Below are 15,431 nucleotides of genomic sequence, written 5' to 3' on the forward strand. Positions count from 1 at the left end.
CAGTTCTTAGGGGCAACTTAAACACAGACAGTTAAACACTCGGCAGGTCCCTCCAGCCCTCCTGCACGCAGCAGCCATCACAGAGCCCTGGTATGATCACAGCCATACAGATTTCTAACAAGCAAACCTGTCAAACCTCCAGTGCAAGGGCTTCAGGCCATGGTGTCATGGGCCATCCTTTTCCCTCAGGACATCACTCTTGCACACATGAAGGTCCCCCCACCTTCCTCTGGTGCACTGGCTGCCCACAGCTGAGTGCAAGCCACCAACCTGTACAATCACATTCTCTGAGACAGGAAAGAGGCTTTTTCCTAGAACTGTAGTTTCCAACCTGTGTATCCATCTATTACTTCCGATAGCAACACGCAAGATAAACAAGAGCAGCAAGCTATTGTACTGGCTGCAAGTTTGTTATACAATGGTTGGCATCTCCACTCCAGCTTTTTAGAAAGGAGCGAGAAAAAAAAAAAAATCAAACAAATCAAGCATGTTTCAAGTTGCTTTCTCCACTGTGGACAGCAAACACTCAAGTCGTGAGAGATCAGGAGCTAGCTGCCAGAGCACAGCCCAGAAGCCTGTTACCGCAGGAGTTTGACAACTGCTGCTCCAGGGGCCTCACAGCCATCCCTGCTCAGCACGCTTCTGCAGAGCTAGTTTTAGGAAGTTTCCTCCTTATCCCTCTACGTAGCATCCTCAAGCCCTGCTGATCATGGCTTCCGAGTTGCTGGGCGTTGTTGCTCCCTGCCTGCCACAGCAAGGCAGGAGCTAAACAAGCAGCATTTCTTTGCTCTGGTCATAAAATCTGCAAAGAAATCCAGAGGTTTGGAATGACTGTGGGTACTGCAGAGCAAAAAGGAAGAGGGTGCACAAAGAGGAAGGGGTGGGGTGCCAGGATGTGTGATATGAATAAGATACTTGCACTTCAACAACATTCAGTAGCTTCTGTAGTTAAATAATTCATCCCCAAGAACTTCAGCCGTTGCCCTGTGTCAGGTGCCAAGCAGCAGGCTGGAGCCCACCTTCACATTCACAGCTGCAGATGGCACTTTCTTACTTTATTTATTTTTTTATCAAGTCCTTTTTCTCTTCCTGCAAACCTGTTCCTCTAGTTCATCTTCAGTTGCATTCTGATAGCTGCTTTCAAAAAAATAAACTCACACACACTTTCCTTTGGTACTCCTCTCCCCTGATATGGTAGGGCATACAAAGATACAAGTGCCAACACGCTTAACTAGGTGTATAAATAATATTTCCTTGTAATCAAGCTAATTCATTTAGCACAGTTGTTCCTGGTTAGGATCAAGAATTACTTTTACTGAATCATCAGTCAGGTGTAGCTGTTCACTTCCATGAAAGAGTTTTTCCCAATGACTAGAGAAACTGAGCAGAAGCAAGAGTCAGGAAGGAGCTTCACATCACACTAATGTCAACAGTCTGAGAAAAACTGTATCTGCAAGGGGGTTATGTCAGTCAGGAGACAGAGTGACCATTTCTGATCCAACTTTACAAGGACTCGTAAGACATTAGGCAAAAGATGGTCAGTTCTTACAAAAGGCACAAAATCCTTTCCATTACAATTTATTAATCTGTGAATTTGGTTAAATTAACATAGTCTCAGACTCCCCACTTTGTGCTTACCACCAGTTACAGTTATAGACAGGACAGAGGAAGGGGATGCACGAGACTGGCTGTTACCTCTGGCACCAGGCTGCATTTCTGTGTGCTGGCACACATCCCGCGGAGATATTTAATCTCACTCAGCTTCAGACTTGCTCACAGCACACATATTAAGGATACTCATTAGAGGAATGTTGTTCTAGAAGCCCAGACACACCTCCCACCCCTGTTCACAGGAGTAGACAATTGCAGCGATCCATCTGGTGCCCAGTTTGTCATCATCTACAGTCTGAGAGAAACCGCAGCAGCTGGTGCCCACTTTGCTGCAGTTTTACTCTTGTACCTTCATCCATCCACATGTCATTCAGCAGGACTTGAAAATAGGTGTTTATACCACACAAGTTTCAAACAGGTTGGAATTGTACAAGACATTCTAGACAGGAGAGTCACCTTACGGAGCTGCAAAGCTACCTAATGGCTTGTATTTCTCACCACAGGTGCATCCTTGACCTTTAAAAGAAACCCCTGAAAACTCTATAAACTCTGATCCTCAAGGCGAGGAATAAACACCTTGAACAGTTGAGGTGAAATGTGTCATCCTCTGCAGAGTACGTAGCAGCCCCCAGACAGAAGATACCCCTCAGTCAAGGGAGCTGTTACCATCTTCCACAGGATAAGGATGGAGTTAGCGCTTGCAGGAATCAAGTTAGAAGCCCAATGGAGAGTAATTTAACAGAAAAGATGTTTCCATCTTGCTATTTTCATGCCTTTCAATATTTCATTGCTTTTAAAAAAAAAAAAAAAAGCAATTCCACCATCTCCCCAGTTTCCCACGCTACAATCTCATCAGTCCCCTGGTTTCTCCCCATGAGCATTCCTGTATACATATGTTTTTTGAAAGCTAAAATGACTGCCAAGACAAGGTGTTTAATACATTTTAAAATTATTTAAAAGCATGAAACCAACCTCTTATTTCTTCCTTAGGTCTCCATAAATGCAAAGCCTGGGTCAGGAGTGACATAAGGTATATAAAAACCTGAAAAAGTAACACTGAATTCTCAGAAACTTACACTTTTGTTGATCTAGCAACCTTCTCTCCTATCACTGTTTACACACTAGAAAAAACAGGCTCTGGGTAGAAATTTAAAACAACAGGAAACAGAAAAATTACTGAATCTGAAAAATCACAGTCTAAGAATTAAAGACCATTTAAATAATCTGGAGTGACCACTGCAAAGGACAGAAAGTCCTGGTTTCTCTACACAAATGGTGTAATTCTAATTATTTATTCCACCCATATCAAAACAATGAGCAAACCACTTCATTTGCTGTTGAGCTCCTTTTAGGAGACTGGCCTCTATAAAAGGTTTTATGAAAGACCCAGGCGATACTACTAGAAGGTGACTTTTGAAGAAGATGCAGGAACAGGTTTGAAAAAATTAGCATTGAGAACAGCCGAGTTGCCAACTATTTCAGAACAAATCTCTGATTAAAATTAGTTTAATGCCCTTTTTTTCCCCCCTGGAGCCTGAGATTTTAAGAAATCCGTAATGAGAAAAACCTTCATGCCACACCCACTCAAGGTACTGCATCGCTCGCCAAGATGAGAAAAGCAGACACATCAATGACACTAGGGGTTTTTTTTAAAGATTTTTCCATTTTTATAATAATAGTTTTCTACACAGGTAAGAAGATTTATACAATAAAGTTTTCAACTGAAAATACTTTTTCACAACAGTGGAGCAAGCAGTAACTGCCATGTGTGCATTTCACAGTACATCACTATCTAGTACAAAGATGGACAATACCACAATTAAGATCAGACTCTCTCCTCTGCTTATCTGCTGTCCAATCTCATTCCATGGCCACGGAGGAGTTTTCTGCACAGCTCTTCTCAAATGAGCTCACAAATCAAACCTCTACAGCTTACAGGTTCTGCGTAGAAATCTCCTTCCCTGCAAGACGGTAACAAGACTATTTGAGCAGAGTTTCCTCAAGAGTTCAACTATTTAACACGTGATCACCAAGATCTACACAGATATGCACAGGTACAGATGTCAGTACTATAGAAGCAAGTCTACATTCATAGCGTAGATCGCTTCGAGCCTCTGTTACACATTTGAAGATGGACACTAACCAGTTGTCTCTGCTTTAATTCCTCTGGAACTGAGTTAGTGTACGTGAGGGGGGCAAATATCACAAGCTGCTAGCAGCCTTTGAGCATGACCTGGAATATACAGCATAATACTGATATTCCTTCACTAATTGCCTTCCCCCCCCCCCCCCCCCAAACCAGACTTGCAAGTAGGGTAAGACCCTAACGCAGTAATTTAATAAGCTAACTTTTACAAGCTGACTCCAGATACCACCTTCCTCCAGCACAACACACAGAGACTGTTTCTTCCCACAGCAAGACAAGGCAGAGGCATTTTCGGCAGAGGTCCATTCCTGTGGGCACACAGCTGGCATGCCTGCTCCTGCCCCCATTCTTTCAAAAGGGAACCAGGATCTGTTTCAAAGAATCTTGTCATGTTTTACCAAAGGTGAAAGCTACCCCTCCCTTCCGAGAACAATGGCTTCAATGACAATTAAGTCCACAAATCCAGGCCCAGCGCACCAGTCACTGCTTTGCCTTTTTCACAATGGTGCCAACAGCTGATATGACTGTAGTTTTGGATCCACTCGCGCTGGTTGTCACTGTGACAACGCCTGGCAGTGTTGCAGTAGTGGTGAGGATGGTGGGCTGAGCTATTGTTGTTACAGGGATGGCAGAGTCCCACTTGCTCTTCCTCTTCTGGGCATCTGTGAATTTGATTAGGTAAAGCAAACGAGGATTAGCATTACGTTAAAGGTCACCAATAATCCCTTTGAAACACCCTGTCTTGTCAACTCTTAATATAACACTGCTTGACTAGACAACTTTCCCCTCACATTAATTTCAGCATACACTGGCAGTAAATGTTGATGAGGAAAGACCTCAGGAGTAAAACTCTACACCTGAACTCCAGCCAAATGGGAGACAGGTTCACTCCCTGCCCCAAAGCATATTTAATTTTAACAGAGCACATGTATCTCAGTTGCTCAGGTACAGGCACAGGACACAGTCTCGTGATTTTTCTCCGTTCCTCTCAGTTTAAAAGGCAGGCTGTAGGCAGGAGAATGATTTTCAGTCTTTCCAAGTCTCTTGAGGTGTATCAGTCCCAAGAACACTTTACAACCACAAACATCAGCAGGTTTCTTGACCTGTTAATGAAGAGGTTTATTATCCAACCTGTCTCCTAAGCTTTCATTGCAGAAGGACAGCCATGGGACACAGGGACTAACAAAAAGCTAGTCCACCAGCTCCTGGAAGGAACACTACACATTATAGACACAATCAACAAGGAGCCTTCAGTGTTTCCCAGAAGCACTAATCCCAGCATTACTGCAGCTTAATAGGTACAATCACAACTGTTCTTTACCTCCCACAGTGGTACTGGCTGTTGTGGTGGTTGTAGAAGCAGCGCTTGTTGTTGTACCCTTTTTAGTGCCAGTCACAAATTCTATCTGGGAAAGGAGAGACACGCAGGAGAAAGGGGAGAAGACAATGTAAATATACACAGTCTTTTTAACTCACATCACTTCTTTATGTTTTTAAGAACAGCTTTAATGTCATATAAGACACTGGCCTCCGAGCTGACTGTCATGCAGGAAGAAAGATGTAGACCTCAGGCCAAAGCGTACTGAAGTCATGATCATTAAGGATTCCTGCAACTCAGCTCCTACATCAGATAGAATAAAAATGTGTTTGTTAACTGGTATAAGCATGGGAATGTGATATATCTCAGAAAGGATAGATACTGGTCATTAAAAAAATTATTTATACAGTTAGAAGTTCCTGTTCTTTTTTCCTTTAAGAAACATACAAGACAAGTCCCTACCTGCACGATTTATTGCAATTGCATCATAGCAGGAAACCTAGCAACAAGAGCTACAACAGCATGCAGTCTCATATTTTCAAAACTGCAGCTATGGGCAAGGATGTAATCAGATACCTGAGTTACTGTGCAAAAAACAAAACAAGTAGCAAGACACAGCATGCACTGCAAGAAAAAAAAAATACCTCCACATACTGAATATGGAAGAAGTCTTCTGCAAGGTTAGATGGTAATCTCTAACATTAGACAGTTTTCTAATGCCAGCCACTAGCTGAAAGGCAACACCACTGAAGGACAGCATTAAAATCTTCCAAAGCCTGTGTTCTTTTCAGGGGGGGTACATAAGAACAAACATTTTGCAACAAGCCCAGCTAGAGTTAAAATAGGCCCAACATTTCTGGAAATTAGATGCACGAAGGCAGTATCAAGGAGAACAGAAAGCAGATATTGTCTCACAATAAGATATGGTGAGGAATTTAAGCTCTAACTAGGCTATGCCACCATCTATGTCATAGATTAAGAAAAAAGCTGTTCTTCATGCATTATCTTGCCTGTGTCTGGCTTATTGAATATCATTTTAAGAGCTTTGCTTTAAAAATACTGACAAAACAGAAGGAAATCTAGTGGAATAAACAACCTAGAGAAATGGACTTATCAGGAAGGGCAAACACTTGATCTGTGCAGCTTGGAAAGAGATGTGCAAGAAAGGACAGACCCAGGAAAAAACAAACAGTATTAGCACAGAGCACAGTTCCTAAGAAACAGCAAAGCAACAAAATTAAATTCAGCAGGGAAACAAACAGAACCCCTAACATCTCTGTCTCTTTTGGTTTTGAATAGTCACCTTTGTGCGTTCCTTCTTGGCCTTCTCCAATTTGTCCATTTCAATCTTTTGGGCTTTAGCTGAAAAAGATCAGAAGTTACAAGAAATACTAGGAACAGTAAAAATCCATAGTTCTCTCTCACTCACACATTTCCCATCATAAACAATCAAAAACTTCAAATTGTGTATAGAAAATTAAATTGCCATGAAACTAACTACTGCCTTTTCATCAAAGTATTATTGCACTCAGTTAATGATTTAAGAGATGAAAACATTGACGAACGAATTTAAATGAAAAGACTTTCCAGACTGATGAAGCATCAATAACATTCAGGCACATCCAACCAGAATGAAGTAGTTAAAAGAGCAGCATGTGATGACTTCTCATTTATAAAGGAAGCAAAGACTCCAGAGCAGTTAATTAACTCCAAAACACAAAGACCTAAGTTAGGACAAAAGAAAAGACTTCCTGGAATTACCTAGTGCTTCATAATATGAATCCTCTGACCAGCCATGAGGATCAAACATATCCTGAAGGAAAAAAAAAAAAAAAAAGAGTCAGATTAGGGCTATTTCCACATATACGCAGAACCCAGTTTGAAAATGTTTTCTGTATTTCTGATCACTGACATTATTCATTACTGATTTCTTCTTCTATCCCAGTGACACAAAGATGACATCAGACTTTCTGTTACAGGACCATGTTCTGTTGTGAATGAAGAAACAGCTCTGAAGCCAAAAGGATGCAATTTTTCTCAGCTTCTATCCTCCCCAGGGAGTTTCATGTATATCTATCCATACACTTCAGCAGTTTTTGTCCAGAATCATTATAGCAAAGTTGGAGGCACTGAGGCTCAGTACCACATAAATACGTTTGCCTCAATGCAGAGGATCAGACTAAAGTTCCTTTGAAGGACATCTAAACCAACCAGCTCAAGAAAACCTGAGGTAAGACCTTACATCGCTGTATTATCTTTCACCCACTCCCTTGCCAGCCAGAAGTACTGCACCTCACCTTTGGATAATTTGTACCGAGTTCATCAATGGAACAAAACTGGATCAGCTTTTCATAGATGCTGCAAAGGAAAGACAAAAGTTCAGAACAGAGCCAGGGAGCTAGAATTAAACAGAAGCGTTTCAGATTTGTTAGTAGAAATAGGCTGTCGCCTCTTCACACTGCAACAGTAAATCAGGACCTGGGAAGCTATGCTTGCTATGATGGATGTGGCATGCCATTAACCACATTATTTCCTGCTTCCCCCAAATTAATCTCCCAGCTCCCAGAACAGACACATCTTCTAAAATACCTCATCCAAAGCCTGGACATTTAAAATCTAACCAACACACCAACTCTAGTTGTTGCTTCACAGAACACAAAGTTAAGAGTTCTACTGTTTCGGCTGCAATCAAATTATGTCTTTCTCATTTTTGTAAGCAGTAGTACTTCTTGCTCAGGATCCTGTTCCTGCTACAGCTCCAACAAAGAGGAAAATTCTTGGAATTTGCTCTGTGGTGCTTTGATCACAGAGGAGAATATGGTGGCTCACCTGGGGTTGCGGAACTCCTTCTTCCTCTGAATGATGTAGTTCATATCCATGCCCTCTTTTATTTTCCTCTCATATAGCTTTTGAATTTTATCCTAAGGGAGAAAGATTACAGGGTGAGCCAGTATGAAAAGGAGCAGCACACCAGCTATCAAAAGTGTACATGTGGAAACAAGCCAACCAAACCAGTGACCTCCTTGCATGGAGCAAGGATTCCACCTCTCCCCCCACAGCCTGACGGGCTGATTCATACTGACACTCCTTCCTTTAAGGTCAGAAAGTATCTTCATTTACTGCCTGGATGTGTAAGGGAATTATCTTTACACTTTCTGAAGGCTTCAGTGATTAAAGATTTGCATTTGAGGCAGTAGGGCACACTCCTTCCCAGTCTGTTGTTTTCCTTTACAGCCATGACTGTAGAGAAGCAGAAGCCAGCTCTGAGGGGGACAGGTGACCACCACAAAGGTTCTCCCACAACTTCCAGTGACCATCACACCCACCTTCAGACTCGGGCTTGCACCTGAAAAACAGCTGCTGGGCTACACTGCACGGAAGGCAAGGCTTATGGCTCTGCCTGGGAAACAGATGAGCAGAGCCAAGTTCTGCTGGAGAACTAAATCTAGGTATGGCTGGTGGCGTCTACTGGCAGCCAAATTCTCTCAGGAAGAATGCACTTGTAAATCCCTGCTTGGGCACAAGTGGCCAGTTCGAAGGAATCAGCTTCTCTTTGCAGATCACTCACATAGTTACGAAGTCTATGGATATCTTACTGAAGCCACAAGCCCCTGCAAAAGGCAACTTAACTGACTCAGACTGGAAATGTCAGGAAGTCTACTCTCCAAGAGGACTGAAAGATTTAAAAGTAAACATGATTTTTTTCCTCCTCAGCAAGGTAGTGAAATACCTTAAAAGTATTTTTACTCTGGTGATGCTGAAGGGATAGCAAAAGCAGAAACCTTCAGATGGAACAAACTTTAGTGGTACTGCTAGGAGAATACTCTCAGTAATTTCCTTCATCTTTTCTTTTTGACACAGATTTCTCATGTACAAGAGGCATATAAAAAAAAAAGACCAGAGGCTAGGCCTTCAGTCTTTCAGGATGGGAGAGTTGAGTCAATCTTCCTTTGTTGCTTCTGGGTAAGTCACTTCATGTCTCCCTCCATACGGACGGTTAACTCAAATACAGAATTGACTGTTGTCTAAGGGTTTGCTTACACCTGAATACAAGAGGATTAGTAAGAGTGGATATGAAATTCCTATTTCATCAACCTTAAAAAAGCTTTATAATAGAAATTTTTGTCCGATCCTCACAAAATTAGCAAGAAGAAATGACACAATTTCCACATCCAGTGCACACATTGTGAGGTTTGAAAGAACAACTGCAAAGAGGTGAATTTGGGGAGTAGAAATGATTGGTGTTCCCCTTTGCCCCCTCCCCATGGAGGTAGCAATATTGTTCACAAAGTCCACAGATGGGGAACTATTCAGTCAGCTTTTTACTAAGAAATACTCCCTTTGGCAGAGTTCAAGATACAGTTTATTAGAGGAAGAATCTGACAAAAGGAAAGAGCAAATCAACAGTGAAAAGCCTAGAACATTTTGCATCTCTAAAGAACAATCCCATCTCCTTGCTCAGAGCGCTCTAAGATGTGGTTTGACCTGCTAACAGAGGACAAGTTTGCCTTTGATTTAACATAGTAAACTGCTGTCAAAGGGGAAGAAAATCTGCTTTATTCTGTCTACTCTCTCAAGCTCTGTGCATTCCTCAGATCTAACGCACTCTAATTCATTGATGTCAGAACAGCAAAATCCTCCTACAGCACAAGAGTAGGAATGGGTGCGCCCAGGTACACTGTGCAGAGAAGAAAGGTGATCTGGATGGTGAGTCATTCTGAATCACCACTGCACATTGGTAGCTTAGTTTATAGAGCATTCCAGAAGTGATTCTTTACTTGTATTTCTACTGGGCAGATGACTGCAGTTAAAAGTCAAATGGGTGATAGGAAACAGCAGCCCCTGCTCTTTCATTTGCCTTCCATCAGGAGGAGGAGAACAGAACAGAAGGTTATTGCAAAGTTGGTTACTGCAATTATTTGGGTGTGCACCAGAGAAAACATGAATCTGTTTTCTTTTGCTGCCTCTAAATGTTTATCATCTAGAGATATGTAGGTGGAAAAGGAATCCAGTCAATGCTGCCTCAACTATTCCAGTTAAGGGATTCTTGGGCCCTGCGTAGAAAAACAATGATTTGTTCTTTCCTATGGAGCTAAATTTGCTGAGGTAAGAGGATAGCAACCTTCACAGTAAACATTGCTTCTGTGTCACTGGTGGGATCAAGAGCCATTTTAAAGCATAAATGACCCACAGAGACTGGAAAACAGCTTTAAGCTACTTTGAGATTCCTAAACTAGAATTGCTGTAAAGTCTAAAGCATTAAGACAGTGCATTCATAAACTCAGTGTGGTAAAAAATGAGATTTAATGCTGGATTTTTGATGTGCAAAAATATTGAGCAGAGTTCCCAAATATCCCCCCTCTCTACTGAACTGCAAGCCTTATTAAAAAAAAAAAGTAAAGTGGACTTATACCAACCTGCAAGTGGTTAGAACATCTGCCAGGAGGCTCAGGAGGGATTTTGATCTCATCTGGAGACATGTTCCGCACTCTTTCTGAAAAAGAAGCTGTAGAGAGCAAACTGGGCATGAGTCCTGGCAATACTGAAGGGCATTTAAGCCACGCAAGTCATTAAACTTGTTTTAAGTCCTTGCTAGTGCTACTCCATCATTGAGAACCGCTGGGTAAAGGTAACAGGGGAATGCTCTCAACTGGTACTCGCAGTGTTTTCAAAGTGCCGAGCAAGAAGCAACTAACCTAAAGGCTAGATCATTGGAAGAGGGATGTGATGCTTGCTTTATTGATACCTACCTTACACTGTGGCTCTGAGTCACACCCATGCTTAAAGCTTTATTTTCAGGGGTCTCTTCACCCCAGAATGGAAATGTGAAAAGCTAAACTACTATTTGCAATTGTTGATATGATTCTCAAAGGCAAAGGATCTTCAGAGGAACAAAGGTTGGTTCATGGAATGTATCTCTAAAACCCTGCACTGTGCACCACATACTGAGCTCTCCACTACTCCAGGTCTTCCATGTGCACTTTAAAGTCCTGCTCTGAACAGCTCAGATAACCTGGAGTCTCTGACAAAACTTGTGCCAGGATACACTCAGAGAGAATCAGACTGTGTATGTGGAGGATCACGGGATCAATCTGAAGCAGCCGGGCTCATTGCCATTTGGGGGGAGGTAATCACTTTGGATCCTGTTTATTTCAGGACATACCTACACGAACCAAAATGGTTCAAGAAGGGAACAACCCTCCCCAAGGCTGTCAGGAGTTAACCACAAGAAATTACATTTCATCCCTAAGTTAACATTTCCTTAACAGGTACTTTGATCTTTGCTTAGAGTCAGACTATTGCTAGAAAGAACAACTCGTTCTGCAGGACTGAGAACAGACCAGTACAGATTGCCAGATTTCTATAGCTGTTTCTGTGGGATATACTATTAGAGTACCTGATTGCCCTGTGAAGATTAGTTTACAGAGTTATCAGCAAAAGAAACTGCCGTGGTTCCCCCTATTGCTTGCTACTTTCCCATTATGATGGGAAACCCAGGCAATTTTCTAGCCAAGTCTTGGAGCAGAGATCTGTGCCACATTTAAGCAGCTGGGATTGTTTTCAACCATAATTTGTATAGGGAACACATCCCGGAGTCGTAGTCTGTAGTGGATAAGAGAGACCTGACACCAGTACAGAAGTCATATCAACCAAGCCATTCACATTTGCAGATCCGCAGTTATACATTCCTCAGTAAAAGCTGCCTGAACTGCAGTTCCAGCATGCTCAAGTTCAGCTCCTTTGACTAAAGCCCAGGAGGGCCCAAAGGACAGACACCGACAGCGCCGGATCCTGAGGTTACCGATAATCAACACTACACGTGTTCAGAGCTACTACAGTTTCTATTTCTTTTGTAAAAATGTAAAGCACTAAGGACAATATCCTTTGGAAAGGCAAAGCTGGCAGCTGACCGCTCATTCTCTTTGATCAAGATGTTGCTGAGGGTTAAATTCTTCAGCAGCTGCTAGTAATGAACAAAAAGTGTCCTTTGGCATTTACTAAGAGGATGCCTCTATGGAAGAAGGAAAGCTTGCCAGAGCCCCTACAGAAAGGCAGGCAAACTGGAGCTCCCTGACAACAAGGCAGACATTTGTTATAGGTTACAGCTGCTGGTGGGATGGGGAAGCCTCTAGTTTAATTAGTTTCAGGAACCCAGAAGACAGTATCAGATAGACAGAAGTGTTCATAATACATGGCACACTAGGCTTTCCGGAAAAGGTGAAAGCTGATTAACGGCTTAAGAGATTCACAGCAACAGCAGAAACATTAAAAAAGAAAAAAGGACACCAAATCCAGAATTCATAAGGCAAAGAAAGGACCAAATAAATAAATAAATCAAGCCTAGCTCTAAATTAGACATGCCATAGGCTTCTTATCTGCAGATGACCAGAAGGGCAACAGAGAAACAAAACATTTATGAGAAGGGGAATTGTGGGCTCATATAAACTCAGAACTAAGGGCAAGAACTCTGCCTACCATCAAAGAAGTCAAAGTCATACGAGTATGTTCAGCAATCAATTCAAAGCTCCTTTGAAACAAGAAAAAACACTGGAGGAGGAACAGAGCTCCTGATGAGACAATGTATTTTGACCCATGACTTTTCAGGTTTTGGTGCTCTTTTGTTTGAGCCATGTGAAAACAATCATTTATCAACATTATACTAATGGGGGAAGACTTCTCTTAATGCCTTACAAGGAGCCGGAACCAAGACATCTTTGTCTGCTGCAATCCTGCCATAGCTGTACGCACCTGAAGACCGAGTCAGCAGTGAGGCTACGTGCACTGTTCCACCGCACAACTGAGCACAAACATTCATCATTACTCAGTTATTTTATCACATCACAGGCAGACTGAGATGCCACATCATTAGTAAGAAAAGGATGAGTTTAACCCCTTCAGGCTTATTTTACAGTAAGGAAGTGCAGATTATCCATGCCCTCGAGCAGTCCTCAAAACTTCCTCCCCAACAGATAGCAGAACAGTCCATTCCACAACCTCTTCCCACCAGGTCTTTCCCTAGAGAATGGGGCAGCTGGGATTATCATTCAAGGTAATCCTGGAACTCACACATATGGCCACAGGCTCCTGTGTTAAAAATTTTTCAAAGTCCCATAGCTTTCCACTGTCTATACAGCAGTAAATGCAGATGGACAGCTAACAACAAGGCGTGTTCTCACAGGATACATCCAACTGCTTTGTGCATCCTGTTATTTCTGCCAAGATCAAAGTTATACTTTTAGATGAGTCATAGGTAGTGACACTGGCTGCAGTCTCTAATTGGGCCTGTGATTTGCTGGCTCACAGCCTGGAGGATCTCCATGTGGGGACCTCAGGATGTTGGCTGTTGGCATGATTAATCACTATGGGCACACCCAAATTCTGGCTCATGGTAAGTAAACATCTTCCCCTAATCAGACTCACAGTCCAGATAAAGAACTAAGGCCATAAAGCAGATCCCATGACTCCAAAGGGAGTTCAAGAAAGTAGGAGCCAACGCATTGCCAGGGCTGCAATTCAAGCATCCTGCTGCTGAAGGACATGGCCACTGGTGCTTAGTCTGTACATCCGCCTTTCACAAGCTGACCTACAAGTTAAAAATTTCATCAGCACAAACAATAGGTGCTTGAAGATTTTTGTGCAGCCAGCACGTGCACTGTGGCACAGGAGAGGTGTTCAGCTGCTCCCAGGCTCTGCGCAGGAGGCCAAAGCACAGCCAACTATAAGGGTGTACCTAGGAAAGATTCAGCATCTCGGTAGTCAATGAAGATATTTGCTTGCCAGATCTTGGTGAGACAGGTAATTAAATGGAAACACTACATTTCATCTGCTCCAGTTTCAGATAAATGGGTTATTTGACCAGTATATCCAACAGTACGAAGACATACTGCATAGCAGGAGAGAAAGTACCACAGCACAAACTGCACACTCAGTTCCTTCCAGGAAACAACTGCCCACAGTCCAAAGGCTATGCTGGAGACATGGACTGGGGGACACAGGAGCTTTGTCTCCTACAGATGGGTAGGCATATTTTCCTAGTGCAGAGAAAGTTGAAAGAATAGAGAGCATAGGAGTAGAGAGCTGGCTGTACCTGGACAGATGGGGGTGTGGCTCATCCGAGGTCTGGTAAAGCACCTTGCCTCAGCACTCTCAGTGAATAACACTGCTCCCCAGGCACAATTAAGAACTCTGGTCCCTTTCAAGGTTCACTTTTAAGCAGCCACAAGGGATAACGGGCAGTACCTGGTGCCAGTTTGTCTTTGCATAGTGTGACCTTTATGAAGACAAGCAAAGACCTGGAAAAGGTGATCAGAGGGGCATGGCTTTCCCCTGGAGACATGCAAACTGGTGGTGCCTGGTCTCTAAAAACTGCATTCTTTGGCACTCTAATCAAGTCTGCTTGGCATAAACCAGGGTGTGTGGGTTTCTGATTTCCTGGCACCAGAACAGCCAAATCAGAGGGAAGAACTGGAGGCAACAACATGCCAGTGACTCACCCATCCATGGAAGGACACTAGTTCCCTTTCTGCTCCGTGGGCTGAGAAATGCAGAAAAGAGACCTGCAACTCAGCCATATTTTCTGCTCTTATGAACACTGACTTTGTGCTCAGATATCCTAAGGGCTGGAGAGAACATTTCTTACAGTCCAAAAGGTAAACAACCATGCTGCAAAAACTTCAAGGCAAAAAAACACATCCTAGAAGTATTATTTTGCAAGGCCACAGGAAACAGCAAATGCAATGTCTTGCCAGCACCACGTACTTTTCAGAGTGGTACAAAAACCCAGAAGGACAACACTGATACAGAAATCTATCAAAATAAGTTTCACGTATACTTTCTCATCAACTACTGGGCAGTTACTGCTGACACCTCCCCTCCCATTCTTTCAGGCTTTGGTTATGTGATCACTATTTCAGCATAAGTCAGGACAACCATGCCCTTCCCAGCTGCTCATCCCTACTATTTTCTTTGCGTGAACTCTAGTGCTCACCTAGCACGCACTAAGCAGATCAGGGAATGGATCCAGCTGGAAGCCTCACAGGAATAAAAAAACCAGCAGCGAAGGCGAATCTCAGCTGGCTCCAACTCCCAGACCAGTTCAAGGCACACAAACCTTAGCATGTGTCTGGGGAAGGTAAAACCGAAACATTATTTTTGGCAAGAGCCTACATTTATGCTGTAGTTAAGCAATTGCATAACCACAGACTTTATTAAAGGTGATGCTGAGCAACATAAAGTTATCTTCTGCGAAGGGCAGGCCCACAAGCTTTTAATGCAAAAAGCCGTTGTGGAAAACTGTGTCTAAGGAAGACTTTGACTTCCACATACTGCTATTAGACAAAACTTTAGATGTCCAGA

The 15,431-nt window shown here is 42.8% G+C and overlaps 1 protein-coding gene across 3 annotated transcripts in view; it reads right to left on the minus strand.

The window, feature by feature from the left end:
• Positions 1-3,254: 3,254 nt before the first annotated feature.
• The window catches only part of SAP30BP (SAP30 binding protein), a 31,200-nt gene continuing 19,023 nt past the window's right edge, over positions 3,255-15,431 (minus strand). For 2 of the 3 annotated variants that reach the window (XM_074888912.1, XM_074888910.1), the window contains 7 exons: positions 10,493-10,581; positions 7,905-7,996; positions 7,373-7,433; positions 6,837-6,888; positions 6,379-6,437; positions 5,079-5,163; positions 3,895-4,419 (listed from right to left, as the gene is read on the minus strand). In XM_074888912.1, the coding sequence (XP_074745013.1) occupies positions 4,238-4,419; positions 5,079-5,163; positions 6,379-6,437; positions 6,837-6,888; positions 7,373-7,433; positions 7,905-7,996; positions 10,493-10,581 (620 nt within the window). In that variant the 3' untranslated portion in view covers positions 3,895-4,237. Of the gene's footprint in view, positions 3,573-3,894; positions 4,420-5,078; positions 5,164-6,378; positions 6,438-6,836; positions 6,889-7,372; positions 7,434-7,904; positions 7,997-10,492; positions 10,582-15,431 lie in introns of those variants that run through there. The other variant, XM_074888911.1, reaches the window with a different exon arrangement.

This window comes from Strix uralensis, chromosome 19 (assembly GCF_047716275.1).
Source record: "Strix uralensis isolate ZFMK-TIS-50842 chromosome 19, bStrUra1, whole genome shotgun sequence".
Taxonomy (NCBI): domain Eukaryota; kingdom Metazoa; phylum Chordata; class Aves; order Strigiformes; family Strigidae; genus Strix; species Strix uralensis.